The sequence below is a fragment of the Meles meles genome, chromosome 7 (assembly GCF_922984935.1).
Source record: "Meles meles chromosome 7, mMelMel3.1 paternal haplotype, whole genome shotgun sequence".
Classification (NCBI taxonomy): Eukaryota; Metazoa; Chordata; class Mammalia; order Carnivora; family Mustelidae; genus Meles; species Meles meles.
In genome coordinates this window covers 108,386,177-108,402,361 of record NC_060072.1, presented here as the reverse complement: position 1 = coordinate 108,402,361, position 16,185 = coordinate 108,386,177, and the positions used below count along the sequence as shown (strand labels likewise).

Sequence of the window (16,185 nt, the reverse complement as noted above, 5' to 3'; positions counted from 1 at the left end):
CCCATTCCTGTTCACCCTGCCCCATGCTGTTGCCTCCGGGGTGGGGGGCCTGATGGGGAACCCAGCAGGCAGGACACTTGCACTCACCCTCTGGTAGTACAGGTGGGCCAGGACTCCTGCCACCAGCTCAACCAGGAAGATCACCAGCAACAGGCAGAAATACTAGAGAAAGAAGTGAAGGTGGTCACCACAAGGATCAGGCCCCAGTAGGCAGATGGTTCTCCCTATGACAAATGTCTCCCCTAAGCAGTGAGGGGGGTGGGGACCCCATCACTCATATCATCTTCCTCGTCTTCCCAACAGCTCTGGGTAGACTCGCCTTTCCCAGCTGCTGGCATGGAGCTCCCCACTCACCCTTTCACCCACTGGTCTACTGTCAGTTCCTTAGTCCACCCACCCATCCAGTGCTCATTAAACACCCACTACGTGCTGGATATCCTAAGTAAGACAGTCATAGTCCTCAAAGTTATGGGTTGGCGGGGGGGTGGGGCACAGATAAGTAAGTTATTACAATGCTGTGCTACAAACGCTACAAGAGGGCAAGCCCACGCAAAGATGGGTGATCCTAGGTGGAGGAAGGCAGTCAAAGAAGGCCTCCTGGAGGAGGTGACACCTGAATGGCATCTCTGAGGAGGAGCTTCCAGGTGAAGAAGGCAGGAAGCATGTGCCAGGCAGAGGGGAGAGCACGTGCAAAGCCTGGAGAGTGCAGAGGGAGGTGGAGGGAGCAGAAGAGGCTGGGCAGCCACCAAGGCTCAGGAAATTGCAAAAGGCACCTGCCCAAGGAAAGGTATTGGGCCCTTCATGGCCCTGCAGTGGGTTCTAAATTCTGGTCACCACAACTGTCTGGCCTTGTCCAGGCTCGGGGCTGCTCTGCACGCTTCCTAGCCTGTGGGCTGGTTTCCTGGCTGTGCTTTCAGCTGTGACCTTTCCTGTGTCTGCGAGGCAGGAGGCTCTGGGACACCGTTCCATCCTGGGATGTTCTTGCAGGGGCCAACAGGTCAGACATGTGTCTTAGGCCCATGTGGCTAGGAGGGGACAGGGAGGGGCTCCAGGCAGGGGAGAGGGGACAAAGGGAGGGGAAGAGGAGGAGGAGCAGGGGAGCACTGTTGCCTGAAACGGGAGCCCTCTGTGGCAGCCCAGCAGCGACCCATGCCCCATGCACAATTGTTGGGGACACCTCCTTCTCCCCCAGGCACCACCCGTCAGCCTGGGATCCCTGGATTGCAGGACACGCTCACCCTCTGAAGGAGCTCTGAAACTCCAGGGCTCCTTCAAGTAGGGGAAGGAATGCCGGCAGGAGGCGACGTGAATGAGAAGACAGCTGGCAGGGCAGGGGCTGTCGGGCCAGTTGGGGAGTGATGTGAGTCCACGGGCCCAGAGGCCTTGCCTGACTATCTCCCAGAGCCCAGCATGGAACCTGGCATGGGCAGGACTTAAACACAGAGGGAGGAGAGGATATTTTTCACGAAGAACATTCCATCCAGGGGCAAGTGAAGTCAAGTTAAGTCAACTGCGCACCTCACCCACAGCCATTTTACTGAGCCCACGGTCTGTCGGGCTCAGAACTGCCCACCACCAGGGGTGAGGGAAGCATTCCAGGCTCTGAATGATGGTGGCAGGCCTGCCCTTAAGGCAAGAGTCCAAAAGGAGGTCCCTGGTACCTCCTCCCCTACCTGCCCCGGGCTCCGTGCCACCCCAGGAAAGGCCTCTAGCCTACATGTCCGAGCTCGGTCCATCCCCCGCCAGGATTGGGCACCCCCCGGCCATTCGTAGGTGAGGCTGTGGAAAAGGCTGGTGTGGTGGAGTGTGGGGGACACAGAAGCCTTGTCAGCCCTGTGCGGCCTCTGGATGGAGGCTCGGACTGTCTGCAAGCTCCCGGGCACCTGGGGTGAGGTCTAGAAATGGGGGAGGAAGCCGCAGGCCCACGAGGGCATAGTTCCTGGGCCTTGGGGGTTTCTCATACCCCGGGGAGAGGTCTGCTGAAGGAAGGCCCTGTGTGCCTGGGGCTAGGGAACGTGTGGGGTGCTGTGCAGGTCAGCAGGCAGGGGCTGACGAGAGGCCTGTGGACGGGCCCTCTCTGCCTGAGGAGGTCTGGAAACCTGAAGAACGGCGGTGGAATGTCAGTGGGCTCCGGTGGGCCTCGGGCTCTGCCACCTGCAGGCTCTGGGAGACACGGGTCTGGCGTCCCAAAGAGAACACGTGGCTCTGAGAGTCAGGCGAGCTGGATTTTGGCCTCCTCAAGCCCTGCTCACGGTGCAGCACCCAGGGCCACACGCGGTGGCCGTACCTGTGGGATCGAGCCGTGGATGGGGAGAACGGCACCCCTGCTGTCCTGTCCACCCCGAGCAGCTGGAATGACCCAGAGGGAGGAAATTAAGCTTCACGGTGGTCTGACCTGCTTCCCACTCCCAGAGCTTGTGGGTGACAGACAGCCCAAGGGGAGCCAGACTTGTCAGCCAGCGGCAGGCCCGGTGGCCTGGGCCAGGCTATTCCTGTCCTGAGACATCCCAGAGCGGCACTGACATCCGGCAGGTCCTCTCGGACCCGGCTGCCCTTCCTGCTACTCCAAACTGCCCCCCACAACCACCTGAGCCCAGTGCTCGGGGCTAGCCCCCTCCTGCCACAGGACCCTGCGTGCAGGGATCACCAGTCGGTGGCTCCCAGGATCCCTGCTGCACCCCCAACTGCCCTCTGGGCATGGGAGGCAGAGCCGAGGCGGCCCGTAACTGAACGGGACCACGCTGGCCGCTGGCAGCAAGGAGGACAGCGTCTTGGCGTCTGGCCGCCTTCCCTCTGTGGGGGTGGGAGAGGCTCCTCTCCCCCTCACTGCTCACGATCCCTGATCACGGGGGACTGTCAGCCGAGAGTCACGCTGGATGGTGTCATGAAGACTCGGCAGTGGCATGCCACTCCCCAGGGAAGTCTCTGCCACCGCTGGTGCTGACGCTGCGCTGGGAAGGGGGTGACGGGAAGGGAGAGACCTGAACCACATCCCGCACAGCCTGCATTAGTCCATGCCAGCCCCTCAAACCTCTTGGGAGGCATCACACGGCCTACCCACCGGACGGAGTTGTCAGGAGTGGGGACAGGGCTCCCTCCCGCCCAGGAGCCTCAGCTGCTCAGAGGCCCTTGGGGTTTTGGGGGACCGACAGTGGGCTGCCAGGGAGAGGACAGGCTGGGTGGCTGGCAGGCATGGGCACGGGCCTCAGGCAGTGGCTTCGGCGGCGGGAGAGCTGCAGGTGCGTGACTCACCTACGCGGGGGAGGCCATGAATCACGGCTCCCAGGAAGCAGGCAAAGGTTCATGCTCACTGGGATCCTCCTGCAGGGAGGGTCCTAGCGGCTCTGCCTGGAGCTGGCGGGCTAGAGCCCTGGGGAATGGGGCCAGGCTAGTGGGGGTTTGCCACGCGAGGCCACGAGCTGTGACAAATGCCTTGCCTTTGCCACTTCACCTTCCACTGTTACCAAGCCTCTCTTACCCCCTCAGTGTGCCGCATCACCCCAGCACGTCTCCGGCACAGGCTAGCCAGCCGCAAATCTGCAAAGTACTGCTGTTCCCGCACACCGTGCCCTAAGCATGGGCCGAGCCGTCCGGCCTCCAGGTGTTTGCCCGCCGTGTCCCCCTGCCTGGAATTCCAAGACCTGCCTGTCCTTTGTCACCCAGCTTGGCCGTGGCCTCCCCCAAGACTTCCCTGGGTCCACAGTGGGTGCTGGCCCCCCAGCCCACAGGGTGCTTCATCTGCTCCCCCTTCGACATAATATTCTGCGTGGCTCCTTCTCCGCAGCCAGACTTTGGCCCATCCCTATCAGCCCTCGGCCTGCCACACTGTTCCTCATGGGCTGGGTGGGCAACGCGACCTTGCCCACCGCTCTGTGGAGGTTCCCCTCACTTCAGGTGTTATGGCCCCATCTCCCCAGAACGCCTGTGGGCTTCAGGTGCTTTTGAGTCTTTACCAGTGCCCGGTACAGGGTTGGGTCTAGACGCGTGCTCGGTAAACGTCACCGGATCAAGATCTGTGGGTACCCTTCTTACCAAGCATGGTGTGGGCTGAGGGGACAGGCCAGTGCATGCCGGCCCCATGCTGGGGGGGCAGGAGCTTGGCCATCTTCTGATCCGTGGGGGCACGGAATTGTTACTGTAGTTTAATTGATACCGGTGGTTCTCAAGCGGGCACGATTTTGCCCCCAGGGGACAATTTGGCAATGTCTGGAGACATTTTTTTTATTGTCACACCTGGGGAAAGGAGGCCTCCAAGCATCTTGCGGGGCGAGGCCAAGGATGCTGGCGAACATCCCCCAGCACACAGGACAGGCCGTGTGGCAAAGAACGATCTGGATTAGAGTGTCACAGCTGCCAAGACTGAGAAACTGATTTACACATTCAACTTCAGATCCGAAGGCTGCGGATTTGCACGTGTGCCCCTCTGCCCTCTGGGAGACACGAAAAGGAAGGTCTGAGGCAGGCTGTCTAGTTCCCGACAGGCCTGGGCCTGAACACTGACAGAAGCACGCGAGGGCTCCCTCTGTGCCTGCCTCGGAGGGGACTCGAGCAGGAATTGTCTCTCCCTGACTGCAGGAAGGGCCAGGGAAGCCTCCAGGGCTTCGGTTCCCAGGCTCTGGGGCGCTGGGGGCTGTCGTGGAGATGCTATTAGCCCAGGTGCCTCCTGAAATGTCACGGCTGGCTGTCCCCGGCTTCCTCCATGGGAGCGGGGAGGGCTGGGCCACCGCTGGCTCCAGAAATCGTGAAGACAGCTCGGGAGTGACAGACCTCAGACACCCTGTGTGTAACTCGGAGGTGTCCCACTTCAGTGTAAGTCAGGACTTACCGGGCCCCGGGCTGTCTGGCTGCCCCGAGCTAACCAAGCCAGGGCAGGGCCCATGGGCCTAAGGTGCAGGAGGCAATAACCCAGCTCTGGGTGCGCCGCTGTGCCCAGCAATTGCACTACTGGGTATTTACCCTAAAGATACAAACGTGGTGATCCAAAGGGGGCATGTGCACCCGAATGTTTGTAGCAGCAATGTCCACAACAGCCAAACTATGGAAAGAACCTAGATGTCCATCAACAGATGAATGGATAAAGAAGATGTGGTATATATACACAACGGAATACTATGCAGCCATCAAAAGAAATGAAATCTTGCCATTTGCGACGACGTGAATGGAACTAGAGGGTGTTATGCTTAGTGAAATAAGTCAATCGGTGAAAGACAACTATCATATGATCTCCCTGATATGAGGAAGTGGAGATGCAATGTGGGAGGTTTGGGGGGTAGGAAAAGAATAAATGAAACAAGATAGACTCGGGAGGGAGACAAACCATAAGAGACTCTTAATGTCACAAAACAAACTGAGGGGGGCCGGGGGGGTAGGGAGAGGGTGGTGAGGTTTTGGACATTGGGGAGGGTATGTGCTATGGTGAGTGCTGTGAAGTGTGTAAACCTGACGATTCACAGACCTGCACCCCTGGGGCTAATAATACATTATATGTTTATAAAAAAATAAAGTATGGAAAAAAAAAAAAAGCAGAGGAGACATTGTCCTCTATGGTGGGAGCTGCAGAAAGGCAGCCCTCCCACCAGGGCACGAGGGAGAGCCAGGAACCCTTCCTTGGCAGGGTCAGTGCCCCCCTCACCACAGTGGCCCAAAGTGCACACAGTGGGGGCCCTGGGGCAGCGAGGACCCTGGGGCAGAGAGGGCCAGGCCCGCTTGTGAGCACTCCTCCTGCCGGAGATGAGCACAGCCGCATTCACCATGTGGCCAGGCGAGCACCGACGATGTCAGCCTCCCGGGAATCCCGAGATGCGTGCACCGGGAGGCAGAGCCGCTGGTCTGAGGTCACATGGCAAGGACATGGCTGAGCCCAGAAGCCGGACCTGGAGATGGCATGCTGACTCACTGTACTGTCCCCACTACCCAGGGATGGGGGTTGGGTGGGCTCACTGCAAACCCCTGGGGTGGATACGGTGAGATCCTCAGCCACAGCCCCCAGTGCCCAGCAGGGCAGGGCAGGCGTGCTCCAGGGGGCCTCTCCTAGGCAGGCTCCCCTCCTTTCTCAGCAGTGGCTTCTGCCTGCTCCGCACCCTACCTTCCTGCCTGGGCCAGGATCATGGCTCTCACCTCAGAGCCCAGTGGCCTCCCGGGCTGTGCAGCACTCCCCAGCACTCACCATTTGTGTGTGTGTGTTTGTGTATGTGTGTGTATGTGTGTGCACACACACACAGCGCCCTGCACACCAGCGAGGCTGCAGGCCTCTGGGCTGCTCTCCGTGCCCCGGCCTGGGACTCACTGTCTCGACCGTGTCTGTGTCACATGTCGTTGGCCATTGAGTCTCAGCTTAGGTGAGGCCTCCCCAACACCCCTACCCCCATGCCAGAAGTTTCTGACCATGACCTCACTGTGGATATCCTTGTTTCTGAGCCTCCCTTGGACTCCTGGGTCTCACACGTGTTCTGCTCTCCAGTACTAAGGTGACTTTGATCCTCCTTCGCCCTCCTGCTCTGACCTGTATCTTGTTCGGTCCTCACAGTCCCTGGGGAAACTTGGGGTGAACTGGACCCACCCCGCCCTAACTCCTCCCTGAACTCCAGCCACACTAGGAGTTTTGTGACTGGCTGGTCCCTGCACTCAGGCCTGCCCCCAGTCCTTCCAGAAGCAACCACTGAGGCTTGGGCTGAGACAAACCAGGAGGGAGACTTCTACAGGAAGTTCTTGTAGCCCCTGTGCCCAGTGCCCTGTAAGAACAAGGCCACTTCAAACTCCACCACAGTGGACCCCGAGCATGGAAGGAACCAGGCTGCTAAGCACAGAAGGGGACCCGAACAGTCATCCTCCCTCTGTACCCTCCACATTTTTTTCTCTTTAATTTTTTAATGGTACCTTTTGGACTAGAAGCGAAGTTGGATGTTTTCTAAAGCTACAGATCCAAAACGAAGCTGGAACAACACAGCGCTGTCTAAACCAAAGCAACACTTTCTTTAATGAGAAGCTCGGTGGAGCTGTGTGGAAACATTTCTCATGGTGACACTCGGGTGGGTGATTAATTAGGGACTGACTCTTCAGATGGACTAATACCGCATGGGGGCAAGCTGGGCCCCAGACACCATTTCTGGGGCATTGTCACGGTTTGGAGGGGTAGTGGGGCATGAGTCCAGGCAGCTTGGCACCAGTCGGGGCCCTCCCTGCAGTCAGTTTTAAGAACTTTATACAGTTGGGCTTTTGGACGTCCTCCTTGGGCTGATTCTGCCACAGAGGGGGGAACTTCGCCCAAGCTTTCCGTCCCCTGCCTCCTCCGCTATTCTGCACTATTGGAGACAGGAACCCAGAAACGGAGCCACAGCTGGAAAACTGAGGAGGCATGGCAGCCCAGCAGGTGGTCGGGGTAGAGGCCCATTCTCAGAGCGGCGGAGCAGCGGAAGAGGAGAGGAGACGACGCAAGCTGCTGCCGAGGTTAAATTGCAGGGAGAAGGGCAGAGCCAGAGGCTCCCCGCGTGGCTGTGTGTGAGAGAGAGAGGGTGCTAGCGGCCGGCTAGGGTCAGGGAGCTGCCAACAGCCAAAGCCCAGCTGGAAACGACGGAGTCAGCTATTTCAGCAGCGATGACCGCAGGGCACATCATTTTCTGGCTGTTAACCACCGGCCGGAGGCAGTCAGGACTCAGAGGTGCTGCTGCCGGACTGTTTGTGCAGGAGAGAGAGGATGTGGGCTTGAGAGCCTCAAGCCATTCCTGTAAGGAGACGTCACTGTTCGGAGGATGAAGGTGACCTCTAGCCCTGCAGGCCCCAGCCCAGTGCTCACAGCCCCCACCATCTAGCCCCTCCACCCTGGGGGGCAGGATGAGGCCAGGCTCCTGGACGGGGGTGGGGCGGGGCATGGCCCAGAGAACTCAGAGGCATGCTTCTGCCTGACAGGTTGGGCACGGGGGAAATGGCTAACTGCTGCTCCCTGTTGTCCCCCTAGAAGGACTCAGATGTTCCTGTTGCTATCTTCTCCCAGGCTGTGGGAGAGATGGGGTGCAGCTTGTAGGCCCCTGTGCAGGTTCTGGGGCAGATGAGAACAAATGAGATTGCCTGTGGGGCCAGGGCAGGACCACGGATGGGGCCTATGACAGGTCCCCGGTGATGGTAATTCTAGGGCAGGGTTGGCTACAGGGGAAAGGGAAGGCCAAGCGGGAGAAATTCCTACCAAGCCTGGAGGTTAGGAGAAGTCCTGAGGCTCAGAGAGGTCAGAAGCTCTGACCAGATGGAAACAGGAATTTAAACCCCCCAGAAGGTTCTTTGCGTTTTGATACAGGTGTCTCCTGTTCCTCACTAGACTCTTCCCTACTTCTCCTGCCTTGTGCCCAGTAGAGCAGGAAATTCTGGGAATGGGCTTTCCCACAAGGAAAACTGGCTGCAACAGGCAGGTGGTGATCGGTTCCACCTGTTGCAGCTTAAGAGAGGGGGATCTGGAACCCAGGATGGTGCCAGTCAGAGAAGTGTGATGTCACACAAGGTGCTCTGGCCTAGGGGTTTGGGTCCAGCTTGCCTCTGGGACAGGAGGCTGTGTGATCCTGGGCAAATCACTCACCCTCTCTGGGCCTTCTGCACAAAATGTGGGGCTTAGATGGGGAGAAACGTCTCTGTGCTACAGCTTCTTCAGTCTGTGATGTGTAGGGACTTTGCCTCCTCTGTCCTGGCCTCCTGCTTCCCTGCAGGGACAGCTAGAACACCCCCACCACCACCCCTGCTTCTCTCCTTACTCACTGCTTGTCCTGTCTGGGGAGTGGGCCTTCCTCCTTCACCTCGGGGCCAGCCTGTCCTCAGGATGCCACCTTCTCTGCTCTCCAGCATGTCGTGAGTTTAGTGGGGCAGTTCTTAGAAAGGCTTGCGGGCCTGTCTCAACCAGAGCTGACCAGCGGCTAAGGCTTTTGGCTGCAGCTGTAAAGCCACACACTCCAATCAGCCTCATCGGGAATGAAGCCCTTCTGCTGCCGTCTCTCTGCCTCCAAGCTCTTCCTTTTCAATTGATAGTCAACTCCCCTAAAACCTCCGTGTGATGTGCGGGGAGATGGAGTGGGGCGCTGCAGGCCAATATGGAGGTACGGCTTTCCCAAAGCCGGCGCCAGGACCCGGCAGGGGAGGAGCCCGTCTGGACGCCTGTGCAGCCACTGCTCCTGTCCCAGGCCCAGGGGCACAGGGAGGCCCGTGGCTCCACGATGGGAATGAGGTGTGGATCAGAAACCTTGCCTCCTGGATGGGAAGGGGGGGCTCCTGTGCTCTGTCTGCACCCAGGGCCCTTGGCAGGACAGGAAACTCTCAGAGTCTGACAGTGGCCACTGCCTCGGCCTCACTGACAATGTGCCAGGGACCTCAGGACGAGGAGAGTTTCTGCTCGGGATCAGTTTTCCTCAGCGGCCAGCCATCCTTGTGGGTGTGAGCTCGTGCCGTAAGAGACACCATCACGCCAGTGGGGAAGAAATGTCCCCGGGAAGGTCGAAACACCTGTGTGGACCCACAGGCTTCCAAGTAAGTTGTGAAGGGCTATGTGGGGTTCAGATCCCCTGTAACCCCCAGTCATCAGGGCCAGACTGGGCTTCATTAGGGGAGAGAGACTCTAGCATGTCGCCTTCCTGTCCTGTGGCTAAACTCAGAATCTGCTAAGGAAAGAAGCAGCAACCAAATGACTGAGAGGGCATCATCGCGAGCTAAGTAAACTCTTGGATTTGGGATACGAAAGGCTGATTTCTAGCAGCCATCCCCTGTCCTCCTGCCACACACACACACACTCACTGTCTCTGAGTCTCCTTGGTCAGCCCTACTCTGAGAGAGGGGGGCACAGAAAGCCCCCACTATGGGGTGATCATCGACCCACACACGGCCGAGTTGGGCTTTCTCCAGCTAGGACAACACGTTGTCTTTGGTACACGAACAGAGCTGCTGCCTGCCACGCTGCCCGCAGCTTGAAGCTTGACCTTCACTTTTGACTGGATCAGGTGACAGGCAGCCGGGTAACTGACCCCCAGTCCTCAAAGGGCTTTGCTTTTCACCTGGAATGCAAACCACTGGTCCTGAATCCAGGGAAAATGAATGCCCATTCCTCGTGCTGGAAGCATCCGAAAGGGTGGAGCGCTGTGCCAAGCCAGCCGGGGGCAGCAGAAAAGGCCCTGGACCAAGATCTGGGTGTTGACCAGGCTTTGCCAGTTCCTGGCTCTGTGACCTTAGTCAAGTCTCTTTTTCTCTCTGGCTAAGGGGGTAGGTGGAGAGTTCGTGTCTGAGCACCCTGGCAGTCCCTTCTGCATAGCCCCTGAATTAAGTAAGACCATTGAGAAGGAGGCTGATGGGAAAGACTTGCCAAGGGCTTGAGAGGAAGAGGGGCCGCGTACCATCAGGCAGCTGTGTGGTTGTGCGGCTCGGAACAGGCCTCTCTCGGAGGATCCCAGCCGGCCCCAGCTGGGAGAGGTGGGGCAGGGGCTGACTGACTGGATGGGTCTCCGGGGCCGCCCTCTTGCCTCAAGGCAGACTCTTGAGGAAATCTGCATCCTACTTCTTCCTGAGGAGTCTTGACAAGAGTCATCTTGTCCATTTCCTGGCCTCCCCTGCACCAAACCATACAGGGCCAGGAAAGGCTCTTTTGCTCTGACAGAGAGGAGTCGGGGTTCTCAAAGCCTGGGGCGCAGAAGCATTTTGAAGCATGTGGGCAGCTGACTCAAAGGTCAACGTGCCACCAACCAGACAAGGCTGTGACCACCGTGCCTGCGTGGCTGATGGACACTGACAAAGTAAGATGAGGCTGAGAAACGAGCGATGGGGAGATGCAGTCAACACCCAGCCCTTCCCCGGGCAGGGGGATCCTTCCTCCATGACCAGCTTCCATCAAGGAAGTGGTCTCGCCCAAGCTGTGGGGACCTGGGAGGACTGGCCCTAAGAATAACTCCATTTATTTAGGTTCCTTCTCAAAGGAGCTTGGTCATGGTGACGGTGATGTAAATGATAATTATAGCCACATTTGATGATCTTTATATAATGTGGTGACTCGTTTCCTCCTTAGAACACACTCTCATCCTCGTCATACCTTACCCCCAGAAAAAGACAGGGATCCCAAGATGGCCAGAAGTGGCCAAGTGACTTTCCCAAGTCCCAGAGTAAATTGGGCAAGCTCTGCTACAACTCGCTTTTGAACCACAGTCCTTGAGTCTAGACTTCCTTGCTCTGATGAACCAGATCGGGATACACTGGATGGAAGTGTTGCAATCTGGGGTTTCCTCATTATCAGAAATTGGTTCTAGCCCTTCTTCTGTTCTAATCCATCCCCTCAATATAAAAGAGCCAATGATGAGGACCCAGTTCAGCCCAAACTATCCATCATCATCTTCATTTGGCTTAAGACATAGAAGTTTTCAGAGCTGGTATTCAAAACTCTAAAAATATCCCTTCCGATCAGGGTGGCATCCGTCCTGGTCACCGGCCTTAGGCCTGGATGGCCTGAATTATCTGGGTCCCGCACGCAGCTTTTGCTAAAACAGAAGATCGGGCGTGAATAATTTAAATCCCATTCCCTTTCCCCTCTGCAGATTTCCTGTCCCTGATGAACGCTTCCCTCTTGGGAAAGGGACTTTAGGGGCTGCAGATATACTAGGAGGAAGGGCTTGGAACGGGACGGATGTCACTACGCCATGTGAGCAGGACAGCCCCACCCAGTCCCACCCTGGTTCGTTCTCGGGGAACGCTGGATGTCCAGCCTCGCCCTCCACCTGATCACGGCTGGACGCACATCACTTGGCTGGCTGGTCTTTCATCTTTCCCTTTCCTCTTTGGGGACCACTTTGTGCAAAGCCAGACTCACTGCATTCCTCCTTTGGAGTTGCCTTCAGCCTTTAGCTGAGGAAAGATTTCAAAGGGAAGTTAGACGAGGAGGGGGGAGAAATGAAATGAGAGCAGCAAGGAGCCTCCAGGAACCGCAGAACCCTTTCAAACTGCCTTAACCACATCGCTTGGCCCCGATTGAGAGCCTGGGTTGGAAATTTCCTACTTGTCTTAGCCACCTTCATGGGGAAACAGTAAAGGGCTCAATGACTCCGGGGCTCAGGGGCCAGGATGGGGGTGACTCAGAACCACCACTTCACCTGTGCTTCTGTCCTCAGGATGGTTCTGTCTTTGGTTCTTTTGCAGGGGGGATGGGGGGGAGCAAAGGGAGAAAGATTCTGCGCTTTGAGTTTGCTCTTTGCTAGCCTGCTGCCCCCAGACCCCTGCACCGGCGGCTGTGCATGGGCTCTCTTCCCTGCCCTGGCTTCCACGCCGGTGATGTGCCTGGTTAGTGACATGGACCACAGAGGCCAGAGGCGCTGGATCAGTTCTGGAAGTGAGAGCAGGCAGGGGCGGGGAGGGGGCCGAGGTGGGGCTGAGAAGAAAGAGGGCATCTAGCACTAGCCCCTGTGCCCCCAGCCCTGCCTCGAGGCCCAGGGGGATGAGAAGTCCTCAAGATTGTTGACCCTCTGAAGCTCAGAAGGGAGAGCTGAGAGGTAGAGGTTCACTGCCGTGCAGGCAAGCCCGAGGCCCTGGCCTTCCAGAAGTCCCCGTATGCAGGCTGGGACTGGACGCTGTAGACATCAGTTATCTTAATGGCTGGGCCTGGAGGGCGGGCCAGCCTTGCTCATGGATGCTACAGGATGGGAGTAAGGAAGAGGGGGGCCGTGACGTGTGGCTCGCAGAGCAGAAGGCTGCCCGTTAGTGACGCTTAGACTTTTCTTCTGAACTTCAAGATGGCCAAGAGGAAGAGCTCTTATGATTGGACTGGGCTCCACAGAAGCCGAGAATGCTGAGCACCCCCATTAATGCCTGGGTGACCCACACTCTCCAGCCCAGTGTCTTCAGACTAGAACGTCTGGATGGAGCGTTGGAGCTAATGGCCCTCAAGTTCCTTTCTATATGGGTTATGTTCTGACACACAGTTATTGTCATACTGTAATGAGCGCAAGGAACTTCTAGGTGCCCCCCACCCCACCCCTGGTCTCCTGCCCTAGTATTCTGGCTAGGCCCTGCCGAGACCTCCCTCTTGTCCCCACCCAGGCCTCTGAGAGCAGCTGCTCTGCACTGACATCTGCAGATGTGGAGAACAGCGTGCCCCTCCGCCCACGTTACCCACTCGGCCTCCCGTCCCCCTGCCCCCCATCCTGCCAGGCCTCCCTGGGATGTGTATTCTTGTTGGCAATTCTAACCAACTGGGCTTCACAATTCAGCTCTGGCACTTACTCCCTCCACACCTCTGGGGCCAGCTGGCTCATGGGCATGGTGGGGTGAGTAATGCCCCCTGGAGGCAGGCTGGCGGGGGAGGGTGGTGCGGGGGATGGGAGCTCTGGCCCAGGAGACAGACCCAACTGCCCCTAGCAGTATGGTCTCTGGGAAATTGCTTAAGCTCCCTGCGGGCCAGCTTCCTCCCCTCAAATGCACACCGTGAGAGCAAGTACGTTGCAGGGCTGGGTGACAAAGAACAGAGCTAGAGGCACCCGTGTTTAGAGCAGGGCCTGGTGCTGAGCTCACGGGGACTGTAGCTTCCCAGGGCTATTCTTGTGAGGACAGAGGGAGGTGGCTCTCAGCCCGCAGTGCCCACTTAGGTTATAACTGGCCCAGGGTGGAAAGCAGGTGGCTGTTTCCTGGGGCTGTGGGGGACCATGGGTCTTAGCGCCTCCTTTAGAGCCAGGACAGACAGCTCTGAGTGAGAAGGAAGGTTCCCCAGTGAGCTTCTCTGCCTTCCTTCCTGGACTGGAGAGGCGCGTTCTGTTTCTTCCATGGTAGTATTGGCTTGTGGAAGGAAGGGGCAGTTGGCGTTCACACGGCTCCGCAGCCCATCTCCGTGGGCCAGAGGGCTCAGCCTGAAGCCCGAGGCCAAGCTCAAGGCCCCAGGTGCTAAAGGATCAGGACTGAGCAGAGGAAAGACAGACCCACGGAGAATGGAGGGATCAGGACGTCTCTGGGCCTGACAGCACTGGTCCCCATATGGCTGGTCCCCATCAGTACAGAAGCTTCTCCACCAACCCCTTCCACCTGCCCAGTGACTCCACTCAGCTGATGCTGATCAGATCAGGATGTCCTGCAGGCTCACAAGGACGCATGCCGGGCCACGTGAGGGCTGGCTGCTGGTGTGGGGGTGGCCCGGGGCACACCTGTCCCACTGCCATTAGGACAGCTCACGTCAAAGCCCACGCGCTGGTGGGTGGGTCCCTGTGGGACTTTCCCCCACTAGCGTGCCACTGTCCCCGTGAGCTGCACTTGGCTCTGGGCTAGCCCTCAGAGCAGAATCAAAGAATTTTCTCTAGGCAGGGGAAAGCCATCCTACTGAGCCTGAACGCAGGTGCTTTTATAGCCAGAGTTAAAAAACTAGGTCACCACCGGTGACAGAGGCTTCCAGGGACAGCCCATCGGCTGCCTCAGCTCCCCTGGTTGGATGCGCAAAGGGTACAGGGAAGCAGGGTGGGGAGAGCACAGCCTTCAAGGCTCCTTCCTGTGACCTGATTCCATGCAAGCTCAACCTGATTTCTCAGGGACACTCGGACTTGTCCTGGCTCTGGCCCTTCCCTGCTAATTCCACATGTTTTATAGCCTCTCCTGCTCCCACTGGGCTTGGCCCTTGGGAGGAGATTAAAGGGGGGAGATGTCACCCAGCTGCCAGGGAGCCTGGTGCATGGGTGCAAGGGGGTGGGTCTTCCTTCTGCCCCGGCCGGTTCTGCCCTGGCTTCCTTTCCCGACACGATGAGCCGGCTCTGGATGGACAGTCTTCCCAGCTTCAAGGAGCCGGTGCTGCCCACAGCATCACTCATGATATTCTCTTGCGCCGACAATCAAACCTGTGTCTGATCAAGCTTCTAGACTCAACTGCCAGGAGAACACGTTAAACAATGTCACAAGGATATAATCAGAAAATCCATAGGACAGATGACCTGGTTCCTTCAACAAATAAATTGCAAACAAGGAGAGAGAGAGAGAGAGAGAAAGAGAGAGAGAGAGAGAGAGAGAGGGAGAGAGAGAAAGGTGGTATAGTTGAGAGACTGAAAGGGATTCAGGAGACAAACTGCCCAATCTTCATACATGGGCCTAATTTAGGTTTCAATTCAAACAAACTGAAAAAAGGAAAGAGGAAGGGAAAAAAAGAGAAAGAGAAAGGGAAATTTGAAACTGCCTGGTTATTTCATGATATTAGGGAATGACTGGTAATTGTTCTTAGGTGTGATCATGATGTTGTCATGTTTTCTAAAGAAGGACCCTTCCATTCTAGGGGGACGCATTGAAATATTACAGACCACTCGCTATCAGGGAGCCAATGGGGGAGAGGTAGGAAGGAGGGAGGGAAGAAATGAGCCAGAAGATGGTAGCTGTTGAGTCTGGGTGATGGGACAGGGGGCTTCATTATCACATTCATTTCTGCATATCTTTGAAAAGCACCATAATAAAATCTAGAAGGAGGATAAGGAGGAGGAGGAGGAGCAGGAGGAGGAGGAGGAGGTAAGTGGAAAGGTAGAGTAGAGGGGCCACCAAGTCTGGCTTAGGTGTTAAGAATCTGGAGACTGTGGCCACCACCAGACCTGAGGGTGACTGTCCCTCTCTGGCTTTCCTGAGGCCTCTATTCCAGGAACCTCTACCGTGTGTGTGTGTTGGGGGGGGTCTCAATACGGGAACCTGACGGGGGTCAGGGGGAGGGCTGGGGGCTCCAGCAAGGCACTCACCGTGGAGAGGCAGCTCCTGTCCTCCCGGATGATGGCGCCGAAGCCCAGGAAGCCTGTCACCATGACCAGAGCCCCAGCGAAGATGAGGATGTAGGCAGACGCAGCGAAGGTGCTGGAGGCCAGGACGCTGAGGTAGCCGCTCTTCTCTACCAGGGTCCAGACGCCCACGGCCATGACGGCCGCCCCGCCCACCTGCAGGAAAGTCCAGGTCAGGGCAGGTGGCCACCGCAGGCCCACAGCTGCCATCGACAGAGCGCCCACCACGTTCCAGGCACTTCTTTGTACCACCTCATTCAGTCTTTCAAAGAGCCCGAGAGGATAGTTTGGTCACCCATTTCACAGATGAAGAAATCGAGGCATGGAGATGTTAGGAGACTTGTCCTCAGTCCCACACCCGAGCAAGACACAGGAACGGATTTTGAATCCGAGGCTGACTCCCAGTTGTGGTACTTCTTACTGGGATGCTATTGCGTCCCCATGAGACAGGACCCCC

At 57.5% G+C, this 16,185-nt stretch overlaps 1 protein-coding gene across 4 annotated transcripts in view; it reads right to left on the bottom strand.

The window, feature by feature from the left end:
• TSPAN11 (tetraspanin 11) overlaps nt 1-16,185 on the bottom strand; it is a 66,495-nt gene that overhangs the window by 15,725 nt on the left and 34,585 nt on the right. For all 4 annotated transcript variants that reach the window (XR_006819698.1, XM_046013085.1, XM_046013086.1 and 1 more), the window contains exons 3-4: nt 15,693-15,884; nt 88-162 (exon numbers count right to left, since the gene is read on the bottom strand). Coding sequence is in view for 3 of the 4 variants with exons in the window: in XM_046013085.1 (XP_045869041.1) it covers nt 88-162; nt 15,693-15,884 (267 nt within the window). In the remaining variant the exon portion in view is untranslated. The remainder of the gene's footprint in view (nt 1-87; nt 163-15,692; nt 15,885-16,185) is intronic.